Source organism: Myotis nattereri, assembly GCF_964212035.1.
Source record: "Myotis nattereri genome assembly, chromosome: X".
Lineage (NCBI taxonomy): Eukaryota > Metazoa > Chordata > Mammalia > Chiroptera > Vespertilionidae > Myotis > Myotis nattereri.
Window position 1 is genome coordinate 152,872,418 of NC_138078.1, and position 20,459 is coordinate 152,892,876.

Here is a 20,459-nt window from a genome sequence, read left to right on the forward strand (position 1 = left end):
GGGTAACTCTCCTTCAGCTCAAGAGAAAAGTGAACATTAGAAACACCATTGGTAATTTTTAAATAAAATTTAATCAAAGTGTTTTCTTTAGCACCCTCTCTTTGTTTTATTTAGAAGTGGGATATCGAACACACATGCTCAGTGAATGCGCTGGTCCGTAGTAACAGCACGCCTAGAATTTAAAGAGTCCAGTCTTAGGAGTTGCTTTCAGAAAAGATCTAATTTAGATCTTTGGAATTTTGCCTTACTGTTTAAACATTTTTTCAAATACTTGAATCTTTTACTCTCTCAGTGTCTGAAATATGTATTCTCTTTGCTTTAGATTAGTATCCAGTGGAATTCGATACATCAGAAATTCCACATTTCTTTGGGAACTGTTGGTCCAAACTCAGGTTGCAGTAACTGTCACAATACCATTCTCCATCAGCTTCAAGAAATGTTCAACAAAACACCAAATGTGGTTCAGTTACTACAGGTAATTAAGTTTCTTTTCTCTTTAAAAATAAGATTCGTTTAGTATTAGTGATGAGGGTGAGTATCTGTGTCTTTTATATCTTGTACTTTTCTTGGAGAATTTTCTTTGATTCAAAGTGGACAGAGCGATCTAGTTTGCATTCGCTTCAAGGGAAAGTTCTGTGGAATGTATCAGAAGGATGTTGTCTCATTTATGATGCTTCTACATTGAAAATTTTGAGGTTTTAGCATGGTACAGAAGCTGGCTGCTCTCACTGTGTTTGCTCCTTGTAGGTACTGTTTGATACTCAGGCTCCGTTAAATGCCATCAACAAACTCCCCACTGTGCCGATGTTGGGCTTGACCCAGAGAACCAACACGGCCTACCAGTGCTTCTCCATCCTGCCGCAGTCGTCCACCCACATCAGACTGGCCTTTAGGAACATGTACTGCATTGATATATACTGCCGGAGCCGAGGCGTGGTGGCCATACGGGACGGTGCCTATAGTCTTTTTGATAATAGCAAGTTAGTTGAAGGATTTTATCCTGCACCAGGACTAAAGGTAACAGACTTCAGTGGTACAGCATGAATAAACATAAACATGATCTCAAACAATTCCTTCGAGGGGGGAAATAATGGGGCAAAGCAACAAATTCCTGTCTAAATTTAATAAGCAGCCATGTTAATGCATTATCTCTGCCACTTGACTGAAGGAGCTAGAAGTTCTAAAGTGTTGTGCCTATGTATGAGGTGAGAAAATGTCTTTCCCTTTGTGTCCCTACTGTGCTGGGCAAGGTGGAAGCCACTGAAGAGATTCCTATTTGCTATTTATAACTTTAAAAGTAGTCTTCATCACTGATTATTGAGTAGGTTTGATATGCCAATAGAACTGTGGTGCTTTTTTAAAATGTAGGGTCCTGGGCCCGAATCCTTGGAGATTCTGGTATAATAGCTCAGTTGCTTATAACGTAGAGTCAGATAATTCCGAATGACTTGTTTTGAAAATGAGTCCCCTGCAATCCTCTCTTGCCATTCTCCTGCCTTGTTTTCAACTCTTACATAGTTGATTCTCTTGGTTTTTATATCTTATCTCTAAATAGGTGCTTACATTGCTGTTCGTTGACTGTTAGTTGAGGGCCTTATCTGATTGTCAGAGTGAAAGATGAGGGTTGGATTCTTTTTTAATGCTTTCTATGTGCTCCTTCCTCGTTCCAGGCTGCTGCTCACAAACACCTTCTTCCTTTCCTCCTCTTCTTACAATATGGCTAGATAGCAATTTTGATTGGATAATTTTTCACCTTCATCCTTATTTGCAGAGGTATCTGGCGCTGCCAGTTCCTACATGTGTTGAGGATCTAGATGGAAATAGCTTCGTTTCTTGGCTTCCCCCACTGCTTGCTTAGGATACAGCTCCCTCACGTTGTTGGTTACCACTCAGCCATCTGCTCGGCAGCCTCCAGAGTTTATTGCTATTTTTTTCTTTTCCCATTCTTTTTTCGTTGTGATTTACTGCTTTAAAAAATGTTTATAAGCGCTTCATATGGATTCTTGGGAGAAGATGAAATGTGTTGTGAATCGTCATCTTTAATTGGAAATTAGACTGTGTACTTTTAAATGCTTTTGAGTGATTCTGATACTCTTATGACCTATATTTTTAAAGACTGGGAAGATGAAGAGTATTACAAGAAAGAAAAGCTATGCTTGACACAAATTCTGGTAGCCTTTGAGGACATATCTTATAAACAAGGCTGTCCCATTCTTGATGGTTCAAGATTAAGTCATTAGATAAAAAAGAGAAAAGATGGCTTAGTTTCTTTATTCAGTTTTCCTCTCATATTTTCTAGCTTAAAAAGTGAAAACTCTCACTAAGTAGGAAATTTTCCAACATACAAGTTTTGATCCTCTCCCTCCCCCATTTTTGCTTCAGCAATTAATAAGGAAATATTTTGGCCTCTTATTAAGTAGTACCAGGGTGTAATTCTTTGTTCGACTCTTTGCTTGCACTGTACTTCTTAGTTGATACAATTTTCTGGAACCTTGATGTTGATTTTGTTATGGTGCTTAACAGTTTTCGTCAATATCCCCCCCTTCAAAATTATCAATATGTCCTTCAGGTTGTCCTAGTGCTAGCGATCATGTGTTAAATTTATATTTCAGAGATAGACATGGTATGTTTATTTCTGTTAAAATATTATAAATAATTTAAAAATACCAGGCTAAAGTTAGGTAAAATAATGTAAATTTTACCTGTTTATATCCATAGACCTTCCTGAATATGTTTGTTGACAGCAATCAGGATGCTCGGAGAAGGTCTGTAAATGAGGACGATAATCCCCCTTCTCCCATAGGAGGAGATATGATGGATTCTCTTATCTCCCAACTCCAGCCACCACCTCAGCAACAGGTAACGTGGAGCTGAAATTCCACACGGCATCACATTTGTTTAATTTAACAGGTTCTACAGGTGTCTGGGCTTCTTTCTTTCTTTTAAGATTTCTTATTTATTTTTAGAGAGAGGAAGGCAGAGGGGGGGAGAGAGAGAACATCTATGTGAAAGGGAAAAGTTGATCAGCCGCCTCCTGCACTTCTCTACTGGGGATTGAGCCCGAAACCTGGGCAATGTGCCCTGACTGGGAATCGAACTGGCAACCTTTCAGTGCACCGGACGAAGCCCAAGCCACGGAACCACACTGGCCAGGGCTGGGCTTCTTGAAAGACAAGGAAATCCTTGGTGGGTCCCAGATGCCCAGGAAGTCCGTATGAAAACATAGGCATGGAGGTTACAAGGAGGAGGCTCCCAGTGATGGGAAGCGAATAGTACCAGAAGCAGCGCTCACCTCAGACTTGTGCACTTACAGTGATGTCAGGTGATCACCCGTGTCATCACCACACAGGTTGTCCAAATGGATGCCATTTGGCATCACAGAGATACAAACCAAAGTGTCGTGCAGTCATACTCCATAGCCACAATACGGCTTTACGAAGAAAAATGACAATCCTTGCCAGCATTTGGTATTCGGAGCAACTGAAACTCATTCCTGGAGGCTGTGTGAAATGCACAGCTCGCTTGCAGTGGGGTTTAGCAGTATTCCAGAGGCCTAAGCTGAACATCATGCAGTTTAGGTTTAATGATTCTACTCTTAGGTATATGTACAACAGAAATGCATCAAAAAACAACATTTATAGCAGCATTATTTATCCAAAAAATTGTAAACAACTCAAATATCTAGCAACAGTAGCGTGGGTAGATAAATTGGGGTGTATTTATACAATGGAATACTTTACAGAAATGAGAAAGCAAATTATTGCTGCATGCAGCAGCATGGTGCATTTCACTGGCATAGCGTTGAACAAAAGAAGCCAGATACCATGTATATAATGAGTACTTTCAGTATTTATATGAAATGCAAAACCAAACTTGAGTAATAGAAGTCAAAATAGTGCTTACCTGTGGGGAGGTGATAAAGACTGAAGGTGTATAAGGAAGGGCTCTGGGGTTCTGGTAATCCAGTGGCTCTCAACCTTCTGGCCCTTTAATACAGGTCCTCAGGTTGTGACCCAACCATAAAGTTATTTTCGTTGCTACTTCCTAACTGTAATGTTGCTACTGTGATGAATCGTCACGTAAATATCTGACATGCAGGATGGTCTTAGGCGACCCCTGTGACAGGGTCGTTCGACCGCCAAAGGGGTCGCGACCCACAGGTTGAGAACCTCTGTGGTAATCTCTTCAGTATCTTCATCTATGTGGTAGTTATGTTTGTAAAAATCCATCCAACTGTACATTTAATATTTGTGCACTTTACTATATGTGATTTGTACCTCAATTTTTTAAAAATATAGAGTAGAAAGGATTCCATTGTTTCATTACTGGAGATGAAGGTAAAGGTAAGTAGAGGTCAGGTTGAACTACCATATATCATTGACTCCAAAACTCCACCAAAGGAAAGAAGCATTATTTTTCATGTGCTGCCGGTTAAACTATGACAGATAAAATGAGCGAAAGCCATCTTGAGGAATGTAAGCGATGGCATCGCAAGATCAGGAATGAGGATGCTGCCTTTTTAAAAGTCAGGCGGTTTTGTAAAACCTGTGTTATGGATGTGTATTTTGTACATTTTCACGAAGTGTGAAATGTTACTACTGGAGCTGTCTATTAGGGAAAGCCGTACACTCACGCTATGTTGTATGGCCGTTTGACAAACATTTAAATTTCTTCTTTTCAGCCATTTCCCAAGCAGCCAGGATCATCGGGCGCTTACCCTCTTACTTCACCTCCTACATCTTATCACAACACAGTTAGTCCGTCTCCCTCTATGATGCACACACAGTCTCCAGGTAAGACAGTACTTATTTTCTTGTGTCACCTTTAAATCGAAAATACATGCACACGTGCACACACAGAAGCACTGCGCATGTAGCCTCGGACTTCAGAGAGAACTCCCTTTCTAGTCTATGGCTACGTATCTGCCATTCATTCATGATGGCAGAGTTGTGAAATCCATGTTCATGATTCAAAGCACTTTAAAAGGTTTGAATTAGATGGCGGTGTTATCACCCAGAACCAGACTCATGGCACAACTCCAAGAAGTGCTAATCTAATCACATGATCTGTGTCAGAAGCCGGCACACTGAAGCCTGCGGGCCAGGTCCTGCCCTCCACCTGTTTTGTGGTTAGTTTCGTTGGCATGCGGCCACGCCATCTACGTATTGTCCGAGGCTGCTTTCCCACCATGGCGGCCGGCCCTTACAGAAGGTTTGCCCAGCCCTGGTACATGTGAATGGTGCCCGCCCCTCAGAGCTAGGCAGTGCACAGCCTGCTTGGCCAAGCAAAATGGCTCTGCTGGCAACTTGAGAATGCCCAGGTTTGACTGTTGACCTGCAGTTCATTGGTATCACGGGAGCACCTGCTCTGTGCCAAATGCTGCATGTGCTGAGGATTGACCCGCGAGCCAGGGACCAGCCCTGCTCGGGGGCTTATCGCCTAGCGAGGAAGACAGGTGTCAGCTTTCTTGGGGAGATGATCGCCTGCCTGCTCATCAGAGATGCCTGGACCACAGATGAAGACTTGGAAGTTGTTGTCATGCCACTGAAGGTCACGGACGCCCAAGTGGGTGGGTGAGCTCAGCCCGAGAAGGAGCGGCCCAGAGAACAAGGAGGAAAACAGGAGACAGGGCATAGAGCCCAAGGACAGTGTTTTTAAAAATATATATATTTTTATTGATTTCAGAGAGGAAGGGAGAGAGAGAAACATCAGTGATGAGAGAGAATCATTGATTGGCTGCCTCCTGTACACCCCTTAATGGGGATCGAGCCCACAACCCGGGCATATACCCTTGACCAGAATTGAACCTGGGATCCTTCCGTCTGCAGGCCAGCGCTCTATCCACTGAGCCACACCAGCTAGGGCAGGAGAGTGTTTTTCTAGGATAGAGTTGAGACTGGTTTTGCATAGACAGTAGGAGAAATGATTATTTTGAAATAAAGGTAATAGCAGACAGGTATGTATAGTACTTAATCTGTGCTCAGCACTTTATCCTGTAGTCACTTGTCCAGGTCACACAGCTAAATAAGTAAAATAACAAAGGTTAATCAAGTTGAATATAAGGCATTGCACTGGGTATTATAGGACATGGAAATGTGGAATTCTCTTACACAGAGGTAGAGAATTTGAAACTTGATATTGAGAATAGTTATGGTAAAGTAGCAAGTATGTTAGTGCTGCATTTATTTGTAGTTATGGTAGCCATAGTCCCCAAGTTAAAACGAGTCCTGTGGCTAAATACCATCTTTAAGCTCATGTCTCCCGTTTTTTCACATCTCCTATCTAGGCCTCACCCCCGAATTCAAGTCCTGTATTTCCAGCTGTCTATTCAACATTTCCATTTAGCTGTCTAGTCAACATCTGAAACTCACCAACCCACCCCTCCTCCCCACCCCAAATTGCTCCTGCCACAAGCACCCCATCTCAGTGAATGGCAGGAGCACCCCTTCCTTCCTGCTACTTGGACCAAAGCTGTTAAAGAGTCCGGTTGGATCCCTCTTTCTCTCACACCCACATTCAGCCAGTCACCGAATGGTGCCAGCTCCATCTTTAGAATTTATCCAGAATTTAACCACTTCCCACCATCTCGGCCTCTGCCGGCGCCCAGGTCATCAGCCATCTCTCACCTGGATGATTACACTTACTGGTTGCGCTGGCCTTGGCCCTGCCCTACAGCAGCTAGCAGCGGTTCTCAACCTGTGGGTCGCGACCATCAGAACACACATCTATCATTACATATTGTTTTTGTGATGAATCACTATGCTTTCATTATGTTCAGTGTGTAACAATGAAAATACATCCTGCATATCAGATATTTACATGACGATTCATAACAGTAGCAAAATTACAGTTACGAAGTAGCAACGGAAATAATTCTATGGTTGGGGGTCACCACAACATGAGGAACTGTGTTAAAGGGTCGCGGCGTTAGGAAGGTTGAGAACCACTGAGCTAGAGGGATCCTTCTGGAACAGAAGTCAGTTCATGACTCCTCAGCTGCAAACTGCAGTGGTTTCCCATTTCATTCAGCGTTAACCCTAAGTCCTTTGAGTGGCCTACAAGTCCCAGTGTGATTTAGGACCATCCCCTGCCTCTCTGACTTCATATCCCCTCCCCTCCCCTCACCCCCCCACCCCCCTTGCTCACACTGTTCCAGCCACACTGGCCTCTTCCCTGTTATTTATAACTGTGATCCTTTACATCCTTTGCACTAGAGGTTTGGCTGGAATACCTTAAGCCCCGTGTACCCTCGTGCCTCTTCCTTCCATTTGTTTCTTAGCTCACGAGGTCTTCTCTGAGTGCTTTACCTAAAGAACAGCACCCACCTCCACCACTGCTCAGTATCGCCCCCTTACCTCACCCTGTTTTGCTCCACAGCACTTGTCACTCACTTCCTGACATGTAATTGTAGTCTTTCACATTCTACTGAATGTAAGTTTTATGACAATAGGAATTTTTATATCTCGTTAAGTTGCTAATCCCCGGTGCGTACTACGCACAATGCTAGGCATGAAATTGACATTCGGGCCTAGTTGAATGAGTGAATGGGTGAATAAAGTGTACACTGGATTCTTTTTTTTTTTTTTTTTTAATTAGCCAATATAAGAGCTGGAATTTGGGCCTCATGGAATTGATCTCTCTTTTTTTCAATAATGAAAGTTCTAGTTTTCCTTTGCACTACTTACGGGAGCTTTACTACCTATTACTTTAGTCTGTAGAGTCTTAACTTGGGGTCCTTGGACAGGACATAATATGTGTCCTGCAAGATCATCTATAATTATTTTCGTTTATTAGGAAATCTGCATGCTGCCAGCTCCCCCAGTGGGGCTTTGAGAGCCCCGTCACCAGCGTCATTTGTTCCAACTCCTCCCCCATCCTCGCATGGACTCTCTATAGGACCAGGGGCCAGCTTTGCTAGTCCACATGGTGAGTCCGTACATGGAAGCTGCCGTAGCACAAGAGTTTGCCGTGGAAGTAGTTTTTGTTACATAAGTTATTTTCTTTTTGCAAAATTAGTATTTGTTTATTGGGGGAATAGCAAAAGAAAATAAATTTTTCCTAGCCACACCATGCAGATGCCTACCAGTTTTGTCTGCTTTGGACTCTCTCCCTTTCCCTCTCCCTCGCTCTTCCAGTCACACACCCCTGCTTGTCTACCTGTTTGAGTCTCTTGCTTGCTCTCTACCCATCTTCTTATCTCCCGCCTCAAACATACCCCACCACCACCACTAAAATTGGGACCCTACTCTTTATGTTATGTTGAGACAACTTTTTTCACTCTTTAACTCAAAAGTCCTATTTCAGATTGGTTCAAATCGATAAAGAATAGAAGAAGTAGCCAGTGGAGTGTTTCCTTCTGTTCCACGAGCCACCTAGTTCCTCCTCCCATGGGCACTTAGCTAGTGTCATTCATTTCTTCTCGTTCTCGCAGAGATGTTTTATGCATAAATAAGCAAATACAGCTCTTACACACATGGCAGACAGCATATTGCACGTGGTGTTCAGTTCCTTCTTTCACTTAAATATATCATGACTACATTCCTCAGATTTGACAGCTGTGTGGCACTGAAGATTTTTTACTCTTTACTATTAATATTTGCGGCAACATTTCTGGCAGTAAGAACTCTACATTGTCATACTAAATGGCTTCATAGCAGTACCCTTACCTGGGCATACCATATTTAACTGCTCTCCTGTTATGATATGTTTAGAATGTTTCCATTTTTTCACAAGTAAAAGTGGTGTCGTGTCTGCTCGCGTGATTATTTCCTTAGGTAAGTTCCTAGAAGTGAAATTGGCTGCCTCAAAGGGTTTGAGAAATTCTGAAGCTTTTAAAACATATTACAGATTGCTCAGCCAAAAGCCTGTTACCAATTTCCTCTGGTATCATACTAGAATGTCTGTTTTCCTGCATCATTGCCAACACAGGGTATTGGGATTTTTTAAGATCGTGGTTACTTAGATAGCTAAGAAATGGTACCTTACTGCTTAATGTATGCTGCTTATTTTGTGTGTGCCAGCTTATATCCTTTTCCTGTGTTCTTATGTTTGTTTGTTTTTATCACTTTGTAAGACTTCTAAGTAAGGGCCATTTATTCTCTGATATTTGGTAGAAGTATTTTTTTTTTCAGTTTGTCATTTGGTTACAGAGTGGTGTAACCCTGCAGGGTGAATTGAAATACCAAATTGTTCAGGAAGTTGCTGCTTTCAAAACATTATTCTGTGGTTCATTTCTTAGTCCATGTCACCTTTACTAAATAAAGAAAATGGAAAATTTCCCTCTCCTCAACCTCCTCTGAGTAGAATGAAAACATAATCTGTCAGGGTTAGTTTAAAAATGTAAGATTTCTTTTCTTAACGGAGCTTTGAGATTTTTTTGCTTAATATTTTCAAACCTATAGAAGATTGTTCTGTGATATAAATTGTTATGTATTCCACATCTTGAAGTTCGCGTGAAGGTAAATTTTTAGGCGTTCTCCGTCTTTTTATCTAATTTTTATATCATTAAAAAGTACATGAACTATACAGAATATTCAGATGTGTCGTGTTAAGAAGCATCATGCTTCAGTGAAATACTATCCTGAAAAAGAAAATAAAATTATCACCATGTAAAGCGCGACCATTTAAATGTTGTCGAATACTTTTCAGTTATTAAGATGCAGACTTTGAAAACCATTTGTTTACTTGCTTGCAGGAGCCCTGGACCCCAGTTCTCCGTATACGATGGTGTCACCAAGTGGACGAGCAGGGACCTGGCCAGGGTCTCCTCAAGTGTCTGGCCCCTCACCAGCAACACGGTTACCTGGGATGTCCCCAGCCAACCCATCACTACACTCTCCAGTTCCAGACGCTTCTCATTCCCCTCGAGCTGGAACAAGTGAGTGTAACCAACATGTTTATGTCTGCTTTTAGTATAACCAGCGAATGGCCTACTTTATTCCATCCTCACATTTGAAGATCGTGACCTACTTGTTGAATGGGGTTACTTAATTAACTTTAACTTGTCCATTTAGTAAATCGGTGGTAATAATAGTTCATTGTCAAAGTCAGACATAATGTAAGAAAGGGAAATGTCTCTTCCAGAAGTTTTCTGAGTTGAGACCCCAGTGCCTCTGTTATGACTGCTACCTTAGCTACAATACTAGACCTTAAAAAATCCCTAAAGGCATCTGACAAGGTCATGCAATTTTACACAGAAGAGAAGAATTGTACAAATATGCTAGCTAGCTTTTTAAAAAAATATATATTTTATTGATTTTTTACAGAGAGGGATAGAGAGTTAGAAACATAGATCAGCTGCCTCCGCACACGCATGCGCGCGCGCGCGCACACACACACACACACACACACACACACACACACACACACGATGTGCCCGCAACCAAGGTACATGCCCTTGACCGGAATCGAACCTGGGACCCTTCAGTCCGCAGGCCGAAGCTCTATCCACTGAGCCAAACCGATTAGGGTATGGTAGCTAGCTTTTGCTACGCAACTTTGAGTGGCTTAAAACAACAGTCCTATTTGCTCACCGTTCTGCAGTGTGGCAGTTTGGGCTGAGGCCAGCTGGGTAGTTCTCCCAGGCTCTACTGGGCTCGCTCATGCATCTATAGTCAGCTCCTGGGTTGGCTGGGCTTAGCTGATTTAAGGTAACCCCAGCGACATGGCTTCTCTCTCTTCCATATGGTCTCATAATTGATCATGGCTTGTTTACCTGGTGGCTGGACAGGGAGCTTCAAGAGAGTGAGTGAAAGCCTAGGCTTGCAACCAGCACTGCCTCACTTCCACTGCATCCTGATGGCCACAGCAAGTCACAGAGCCAACCCAGAATCCAGGTAGAGCAACAGACTCCACTTCTTGATGGGGTTGCTGCAAAGTCTCATTGCAAGGGACCTGGCCGCAGGAAGAGCCGTGGCCATTTTTGCTAACAGGAAGCTTATATATGATTGCTGCACTACAAGGAGTAATTAAACAGTACAGGTGGCTATAGACTAGCGAAGATCTGTACCAAAAACAAAGCAGGGAGCAATGAGATAGTATGTCTTTATAAGTGAAATGACTTTTTCCTTCTCAAAAGGTTCTCAAACGATGCCAACAAATATGCCCCCACCTCGCAAACTACCTCAGCGCTCCTGGGCAGCCTCCATACCCACCATCCTCACTCACAGTGCCTTGAACGTTTTACTGCTGCCCTCTCCGACGCCAGGCCTCGTGCCTGGCCTGGCTGGTAGTTACCTTTGTTCTCCGCTTGAAAGATTCCTTGGATCGGTCATCATGAGAAGACACCTTCAAAGAATTATCCAACAGGAAACGGTATGGCCACCTAGTGAACTAACTCATAAGTGGGGGTGTCCAAGGCAGATGCCCAGTTCCTCTCAGAATAGGATCGGAACTAAAGTGGCATTCCCTCCCCTCCTTTAACCAGCTTGTTAGAGTTACGCTTTGCCCTGTTTTCTTTTCCATTCTAACATTTTCCTTCATTTTATCATTTGCCCTCCTGTGGCTCACATGGACCTGGAGGTAGGTCTGCTCAGTACCATAGGACATGTGTGCCCCGGAGCTGGCTTTGCAGAGAACAGCCTGTGAGTAGCGCTTGTCCTCGGATGCTTTGGCAGGCAGGCTGGCTTTGAACCCGAGTCTTCATTGAAATCAAATGACTTCTGATCACAGGGATGAAAGCTATTTTTCAAATAAACAAGCATTTGAATTGATTTAAAACCCTGACCGAAAAGGCCTTCTAACCTGTCCTGTGGTGATGCCCGCAGGAGATGGGTCAGAGTTGAGAGCACCTGTTCTAGAGTCCAGCTGCCTGGGTTTGTGGCCAGGCCAGGCCACCTGCTGGCAAGAGCTTGGCTAGTTCTTCACCTTTCTGGTGATAGTAGGTGATGGTATCTGACTAACTCAGAACAGTTGTGGGAATTTGAGATATTTCATAAAAAGCTCATAGCATAATGTCTTGGTATTCAGTACCCATCAGTTACTTGTAATTATTATTGTTGATGTACATATGTTAATGAGGTGGTCGTCAGAATGGTGAATGTTGAAAATATCCACTCAAGGGATGGCACCATGCTCTTTTGCAGCCTTTATATTCAGATTTGAAAAAAATACAGGTTTTAACATAAGTTGACTAAATTAGCATTTAAAATGGCAGTCATCAGACCTGGGATCTAGGCTCACCTCTGCCTCTTAAAAGCCATGTAAGTGTTCAGCTCTTTAAAACGCGTGCTCATTTGTGTAATCAACATATTAGTCTAGAGCAGCAGTCAGTAAACTATGGCCCTGGAGGCAAGTCCTGCCCACCACCTATTTTTGCAAATAAAGTTTCATTGGAACACAGCCACTCCCACTCAATACATACCGTCTACGTCTGCTTTCAGCTACAATGGCATCACTGAGTGATTGTAACAGAGACCAAATAGCCTAAAATATTTACTAACCCCTGGGCTAGCAAAAGGCCCCAATCCGGATCTATTTCCCCCTAATGTGCTAGTTCTGTTGTTATTGTGGAAAATGTTAAGCTTGTAAAAAGTAGAGACAATTGGATAATGAACCTGTCTTTCCTCATCACCCAGCTTCAACAGTGAACTCATAACAATATTGTTTCACTTTTGGTTCCCCCCAGATTGTTTGATAGCAAATTCCAGACATCATTTCATCCAAATACAATTTCTTTATTATCAAATATGGTTGGTATCCAGATTTCTTTCCCAAGTTATCACTCTTTTCACAGTTTGAATCAGAACCCAGACTAGTTTTGTTTGTTTGTTTTAATATGTTTTTGATTTTTTTTCAGAGAGAGAGGAAGGGAGAGGGAGAGATAGAAACATCAATGAGAGAGGACAACATCGATCAGCTGCACACCCCCTACTGGGGGTTGAGCCCACAACATGGGCATATGCCCTGACTAGGAATCAAACCGTCAACTTCTTGGTGCGTGGGATAATGCTCAACCAACTGAGTCACACTGGCTGGGCCCCAAACTACTTTTTTAAGTCCCTTTCAAACTATAGGTTCCCCTTCCATTTCTTCTTACATACTTTATTTGTTGAAGAAACCATATCATTGTCCTGTAGAGTTTCTGTCTGGATTTTGCTGATTGCATCATTTTAGAATAATTTAACATGTTCTTTTGACCCCTATAGATCTATAATATGGATCAATCCTGTGGATCTAACTGCTGAATTCAGCCTCAAGTTGGTTCTTGTTTTGCAAGAATATTTCATAGGTGGTGTTAATGCTCTTCCATCGAGATATGTAATGTCTGATTGCCTCTCTGGAATGGTGGCCGCAGTTTCGGTGCTCAGTACCTAGATACCTCTGTTTTGGAATAGGTATCAACTGAGTTGTCTTCCTTTTGAAACAGTTCCCTGGGCAACATTTCATTTTTTCTTTGTCTTACATACTGTCTTTTTTTTTTTTTTACATATTGTCTTGCATGCTAATTTGATGCATCCTTGTTTTGCAGCTACAGCTGATAAATTCCAATGAACCTGGGGTGATCATGTTTAAGACGGATGCGCTGAAATGCAGAGTAGCCCTTAGTCCCAAAACCAATCAAACACTTCAGCTCAAAGTGACACCTGAGAACGCAGGACAGTGGAAGCCTGACGAACTTCAAGTTTTAGAGAAATTCTTTGAAACAAGAGTATGTGTTTATTGATACATCATTTTAGTGTAGTCAACGAAACAAGAGTCAAAGCCAAATGAAGAGTAACTTGCTTTATTTATCCCTACAGGTTGCCGGACCGCCATTTAAAGCCAATACATTAATAGCCTTCACCAAGCTATTAGGAGCTCCTACACACATCCTCAGGGACTGTGTGCATATTATGAAACTGGAGCTGGTAAGTTACAGAGAAACACCAACTTTTATAGCCAGCTCTGTTTGAGGAGGTTGCATTTGGTGGGATCAGCGTTTATTGGTTTTTACCCATTTAGGCACTTCTAATTTTCTCTTATATTCTTAATTTCTCACTTAAATTTTATATGTTTTGAATAGGCAACACAGTCCTCTTCCATCTTCAGAATTTAGAACAAGGTGATTCAGTGGGAAATTTTTCATCCAGCCATCTACACCTCCTTCCCACAGGCAACCCGAGTTACCAGTGGCTTATCTCTTATAAAAGCAAATATATTTAATACTCTGTTCCTACTCCTAGATAATGAAATAACCCTCCCATGGTTTCTTCTAATACTGTATGGACTCATTTTTTAAATTACTTATTTAAATTTTGGATCCATTTTAAATATGTCTTTGTGTCATGTGTGAGGTATGGATCCAACTTCTTCAGATGCCCCTAATTGCCTTAATACCATTTATCAAAACTGTCTCCTCTGGGAGATTTTCTTTTTAAGATTATTATTATTTTTTTAAATATTTTTTATTGATTTTTCACAGAGAGGAAGGGAGAGGGACAGAGAGTCAGAAACATCGATGAGAGAGAAACATCGATCAGCTGCCTCCTGCACACCCCCTACTGGGGATGTGCCTGCAACCAAGGTACATGCCCTTGACCGGAATCGAACCTGGGACCCTTTAGTCCGCAGGCCGACGCTCTATCCACTGAGCCAAACCGGTTAGGGTCCTCTGGGAGATTTTAAATTCTTCTTCCTTTCTATGAAACTATACAATTATATCAATGTATATACAATTAATACAATTATATCCAGGTGGCAGCTGATTATATTTTTCCAACCTTACCATAGTCCTTTCATTTTAACGTTTCTAGTATTGCTTTGGGAAATTCCAAATACCTCGCTTCTTTTTTCAGTTGATATTTTAATATTGGGACAGCATGGCTTCTGCTCTGATAGGCTGTAGGAGACATTATTTATGCCAACAAGATAGCCATCTGAGTTTTTAAAGGAGTAAATATTTCTGTGGTTACAAAGCATCCGTGGATATAATTGAAAGTTATTAACACAGTTTGACTAGTTTGTTTTAGGGAAAGAATTGGAACTGAGACTGGGAAGTCTAGGTTGACACTAGTTAAGGGCCTTGAATGCCAGCTGTTGATTCTTGGAGGGGGTGGGGGACAACATGTGTCACTGCCTGTCACTGAACATTTGTGAGCTAGAATAGAACCACCTTCCTGAACACTTGGCAGTGCTATCAAGATGGACGGGAGAAGCGGCCCCTGGAAGGGACCATTAGGGGACCACGGGAGGAGTAACAAAGCCCTGGGCTGGCATCAGTGAGGATAGAGAGAAGGGAACAGGGGTCAGAGGCCCTGAGGAAGCAGAATCCACAGGAATTGGTGAAGTGAGTGAGGAGGAGAGGAACATAGCACATAAATCCACAGTGGCCTTTTCAATTAGGACCTTTATGTAGATCTATTTTTTGAAAACATGCAGGTTATCAACTTTGTTTTGTTGATGAGTATAAAATAAAATTCTGCCTCAACTTTTCAGACTCCTAATGTTCATAGGACTTTATCTTGATTTTTGATTTTTTTTTCAAAACAGTTTCCTGACCAGGCAACACAGCTAAAGTGGAACGTTCAGTTTTGCCTGACGATCCCTCCCAGCGCCCCGCCGATTGCACCTCCTGGGACTCCTGCTGTGGTGCTGAAATCCAAAATGCTCTTTTTTGTAAGTACCACCCGGCATATGTGTGCACGCAGCTTCGGAAGCAGCTGTTCTCAACCTGTGGGTCGCGACCCCTTTGGCGGTCGAACGACCCTTTCACAGGGGTCGCCTAAATACATCCTGCATATCAGATATCCACATGACGATTCATCACAGTAGCAACATTACAGTGATGAAGTAGCAACGAAAATAATTTGATGGTTGGGCGTCACCACCACATGAGGAACTGTATTAAAGGGTCGCGGCATGAGGAAGGCTGAGAACCGCTGCTCGGAAGAAAGAGCCACGTGAGGATAGTGCAGCAGCTTGTGGATAAGTGCAGAAATGATCTGTCGCTGCCAAATATAGGTCCAGATTCCTCGTCAGCTTAGACTTCATGTGACCCTGGTTCCTTGAGTAATAACAAAGTTATTGAACTAGATCACTGTGGGACAGTTGCATGTTAATCATTTCATTTTCTTTGCTTCACGTATCTGAATCTGACAGTAAATGATAGTGCCTTTGATAAATTTTCGTCAAATGTTTTCGTTTCTTACTGTGTTTTCATTCTCTTTGTATGTGTTTTGTGTCTACAGCTTCAACTAACTCAGAAGACATCGGTCCCTCCCCAAGAACCTGTTAGTATAATAGTTCCCATCATTTATGACATGGCTTCAGGTACAACCCAGCAGGCAGACATTCCCAGGCAGCAGAACTCTTCTGTTGCTGCTCCCATGATGGTCAGCAACATTCTGAAGAGGTTTGCAGAGATGAACCCACCGCGACAAGGTACATGACCAGTAGATGATCTTTTATTGCGTATGTGTTGTAAGTTCTTTTGAGAGATTTCCCCTTCTCCCCGCTGCTTCCTCCTTTCCCGCCTCAGCCCAGTCCTAGCACTAGAGCTCCGGTCGCTGTGGCCTCTCAATGTCTGCCTGTCGCTTTCTTCTGTTCTCACTGGTTCTTTGTTTTTGTCCATGTCTCTGCTGCCTGGACTTCATTTTCGTTAGTGATCTACTATTGGGACTGACCCAGTTGCTAATGCCAGAAGCTTGTATTTATGGCACACATTGCCACAATGCCCTAGGTTAGGATGATAGAATTTTCCGTGAATGTGAATTCCTGCCCTCCCATCGATACCCGCCACTCTGTACACCACCAAGTTGAACTGCATGTTGGTTTCTCATATTTCATGGTTCAGTCATGAAGAGAATAATATCATTCAAAGTTCTGTATCTTCTCAATGTTTTGTGAAGAATAAAAGCTGATACAAATGGCATCACTGCTTTTTGGGCTCCTTATATAAGTTCAGGCGGGTGCAAGTGAACCTTTTCACCAAGTGCACAATGAAGCTCTCACGGTGAGCACCGTCAAGGAAACCAGAATGTTCTGACAAGAGAAACAAGGTCCGGTCAATACTGTTGTAGCCTACGCTTAACACACCACGCCTGGCAGTGCCAAATCCTGGGTTGCAAAACAAAGCTCAGCAAAGAGAACTCTCTTCCGTTTTGCTTATTTCCAATATTAAGGAAGTCTGCCATCTTTCTGTTGAGAATAGTATGATAACAGAATTATGTTTTTAAATGAGGGAAAGTCGTTCTCTGAAACATTTTTATGTACCGCAGTGTGAAAATTTTACTAGTAATAGGAGTCACGGGAGAAATTATTTATTTTTAGCTGTTTGTTTCCCCATATTGTATACAAGGGCAAGTTCTCACTCAAGTATAGTTTATAAAAAATGCACTGGGCAGTAGAGAAGGGTATGCTTCTTTTGTTGTAATACTTCTTCCACTTCTTATAATTTTCTGCTTTCATCCTTTGACTTCTTTCCTCTTTCAGCTAAAGAATAGGTCCTTAAGAATCAGAGTTTAAAGCTAACAGAATTTTCAAAGTAGTAATCCAGTAGAACTCTGATAATAAACACCATTCTCTCATAAGCAGTTAACTATCAGTATGTCTTGTGGAATTTAAAATTGAAAGGAAAGAATGTTTTGATCCTATTGCGATCAAGCAAGTGTTTCTACCTGTCAATAATGAAAATGTGTTTTTAGAAAAAGATGTAACTTTGAATTAATAAATGGCCGGGATGTTTTGAAATTGTTTTTCTTTTATGTCTACCTTAGACAGGTTATACCTTTGCATTTCATTTTCTCTCTGTACCTTCATTTTCCAGTGGTAGATGAGAAGGGTGCAGTGACTTGCACAGGGTCGCTGCGCTCTGCCCTCTGCTGGAAGGCCATTACTCAATTGTCTTCAGTTCTCATTTCAGCCACTGTAGTGTTAGGCTGTGCTGGTTTATAATATTAACAGCTGGTCTTGGTTTATTATATTGAAATATTTGTAATATTTACAGGAAGGAAGAGGCAGGGTGTTTGGTTTCTTCAAGCAAAGGGGACACTGAGAGGATGAATCGTTAGCCTCCCCCAAACATATCCTGCTTTGGGATTGTTGGTAGGCCGCATTCAGCCTCCCTCCCCGCCTCCAAACCCATCACTTCCTCCCCTTGGAGGTGGAAGTGCTTTTAAGAAAAACCACTTTATTTTTGTATTAATTGATTTTAATGCTGAACTCAAGAAGTTGATCATTTCCTTCAAATTTGGGAGAAAACTCCAATAGATGTCATAGAACTGTACTGTCCAATATAACTGTCACTGACTGCATGTGGCTTTATAATTTTAATGTAATTTTAATTTAATTTAAAATTCCGTTCCTCAGTCACCCTAACTACATTACAAGTGCTTGGTAGCCACAGTGCGCATATAGAATATTTTCATCTTCACAGAAAGTTCTATTGGACAGTGCTTTCATAGATATTTTACCTGACCTTTTTAAAGAATATATATTTTTATTGATTTCAGAGAGGAAGGGAGAAGAGAGAGCTAGAAACATCAGTGATGAGAGAGAGTCATTGATCCGCTGCCTCCTGCACACCCCGCATTGGGACCAAGCCCACAACCGGGGCATGTGCCCTGACCGTGAATTGAACCCTGACCTCCTAGTTCATAGGTCAACGCTCCACCACTGAGCCATGCAGGCCGGCCTGTAGATCTTTTCATTACATTCAAAATACATAAGATAAGCCAGTTGTCAGTAGCCTTGAAGTCCAACTTCAAAGGTTTACCCAGTGCTCTGTATCCAGTGTTTCTATAAACTCTAGGCATCTTCTTAAATTCAAACCTAGATGGGGCTTGCCCAACATTTCCTCATAAGAAAAAACAAAACCCAAATGAAATCATTATCTGATACTCAACACCAAAGTGTTAAGTATCCCCTGTAACCTGTGCAGTTAAAATTTACTCTTTTATTTGGATCCTTAAAGTTCTTGCTAATTTTAGATTTAACTGCCCCTACCCCACCGGTGTGTTGACATCATCTTTCCTGTATTGCGAATAGCTAATGACCATTTTTCTCTGTTGCAGGTGAATGCACAATATTTGCAGCTGTTCGTGATTTAATGGCTAATCTTACACTGCCCCCTGGTGGGCGTCCATAGACACTATTGTTTTTAAACCAGGAAGGCTGACAAATGAGACAAAACAACAAAAAAAAGTCTGAATTCAGCCTTCAGTTTTAAAAAGGAAAAGGACTTTTTTTTTTTTTTTTTTTTTTTTTTTTACTTTGAGCTAAATATTCGCAAAAATTTTCAGGGTGCACTTCATTCATCAAACCATCAATCTTTTGTATAGTGAACTTGTAAAGTGTGTTTAAATGGGACACGTTTCAAAGTAGGTAAATACATCAGTGTCTCGCTTGCCAATCTTAGATTTAATATTCTGTTTTATACTATAAAATTACGGAAATGCCAAACTTGTTTATTTAATTGTTTTTCTATGTTTTGGGTGTAATAGTCCTTTTTTTGGTTTTTGTTTTGTTTTTATAAGGCAGGTCTGTTGTTTTGAATACTGTAAAACTGTGATAAACTTTATATGAAGCTGTATTTTAATATGACCACTTGAATCCTTACATGAATATGTTCTGGGAGTTGTTATAAAAAAAAAAAAAACATCCCAAAGAAGCAATATTTAATAAAACTAGAGGTTTAAAAAAACAAAAACAGTGACACTCACTTGTGTGTATATATCAGCTCTGTAGACTTCGCAGGGCCTCCCTTCATCTTTAACCTGGTGGGGCCAGTAACAAATTTCTAATAATACGTGTCTAAAATGTGACCAAAAACATCTACTTCTTTGTTTCAAGTTTATTTTCTTCAAGCATTCCTGCATTGACTGGTGGCGAACACTTAGCCCCTTGACTGTCTTTCAGTTTAGGATTTTGGTAAAAGCAAGAAGCCAGTCTTTGAGAAGAGGCAGTGAGTACTCCATATTAATCAAGGCTCTCACATATGGCAATATTCTGGTCTGTTGAGGATGTGGTAACTTTTCTGTTAGGCAACTTTCTTTTACAGGAGACTTCTGCACACAGCATTAATTAGGAGACAGAATTTGAATGCTCTGCCTTTGCATAAAAATTTCTGCGGGGGTTCCTTATCTTGCTTAATTTCCCCACCAAAGTTGGGGTTATTCTAAACAATCCTGTTTGATTCATTGTCTACAAAACGATAAAATGTTTTGCTTGGAAGAAACCTGGTCCAGTCTCCTCACTTTGAAGAACCTAAGATCACATCTCAGCAGTTTCCTTTGGGGGCACTGCGTTGTCTCTCCCAGTCAGTCAGGGACTTTGATAAGCTTGAAAGAATGTCGTCGGAAGCAAAGGTCTTCTGGTGACTTGATGCTGTTTGGGGAAGTTTTATGAATGACATCATGCTGAGTTATCTTGTCACTGTAATGTTGGTTCTCCACGAAATTGCAGATGCTTTGTCTAATTCCATTTTAGATGACTCAATTGCGCTTCTGTAACTGTCAACTACCAAATTCTAATTTCAAGCATCT

The 20,459-nt window shown here is 41.6% G+C and overlaps 1 protein-coding gene across 1 annotated transcript in view; it reads left to right on the forward strand.

Annotated features, from left to right (window-relative positions):
* The window catches only part of MED14 (mediator complex subunit 14), a 62,294-nt gene extending 42,683 nt beyond the window's left edge, over positions 1-19,611 (forward strand). Inside the window, exons 20-31 of the mRNA XM_081081335.1 lie at positions 323-475; positions 748-1,017; positions 2,719-2,859; positions 4,682-4,793; positions 7,795-7,926; positions 9,695-9,877; positions 11,078-11,313; positions 13,469-13,648; positions 13,740-13,847; positions 15,469-15,594; positions 16,167-16,359; positions 18,990-19,611. Of these exons, the coding sequence (XP_080937461.1) occupies positions 323-475; positions 748-1,017; positions 2,719-2,859; positions 4,682-4,793; positions 7,795-7,926; positions 9,695-9,877; positions 11,078-11,313; positions 13,469-13,648; positions 13,740-13,847; positions 15,469-15,594; positions 16,167-16,359; positions 18,990-19,063 (1,908 nt within the window). The 3' untranslated portion in view covers positions 19,064-19,611. The remainder of the gene's footprint in view (positions 1-322; positions 476-747; positions 1,018-2,718; positions 2,860-4,681; positions 4,794-7,794; positions 7,927-9,694; positions 9,878-11,077; positions 11,314-13,468; positions 13,649-13,739; positions 13,848-15,468; positions 15,595-16,166; positions 16,360-18,989) is intronic.
* The last annotated feature ends 848 nt before the right edge of the window (positions 19,612-20,459 follow it).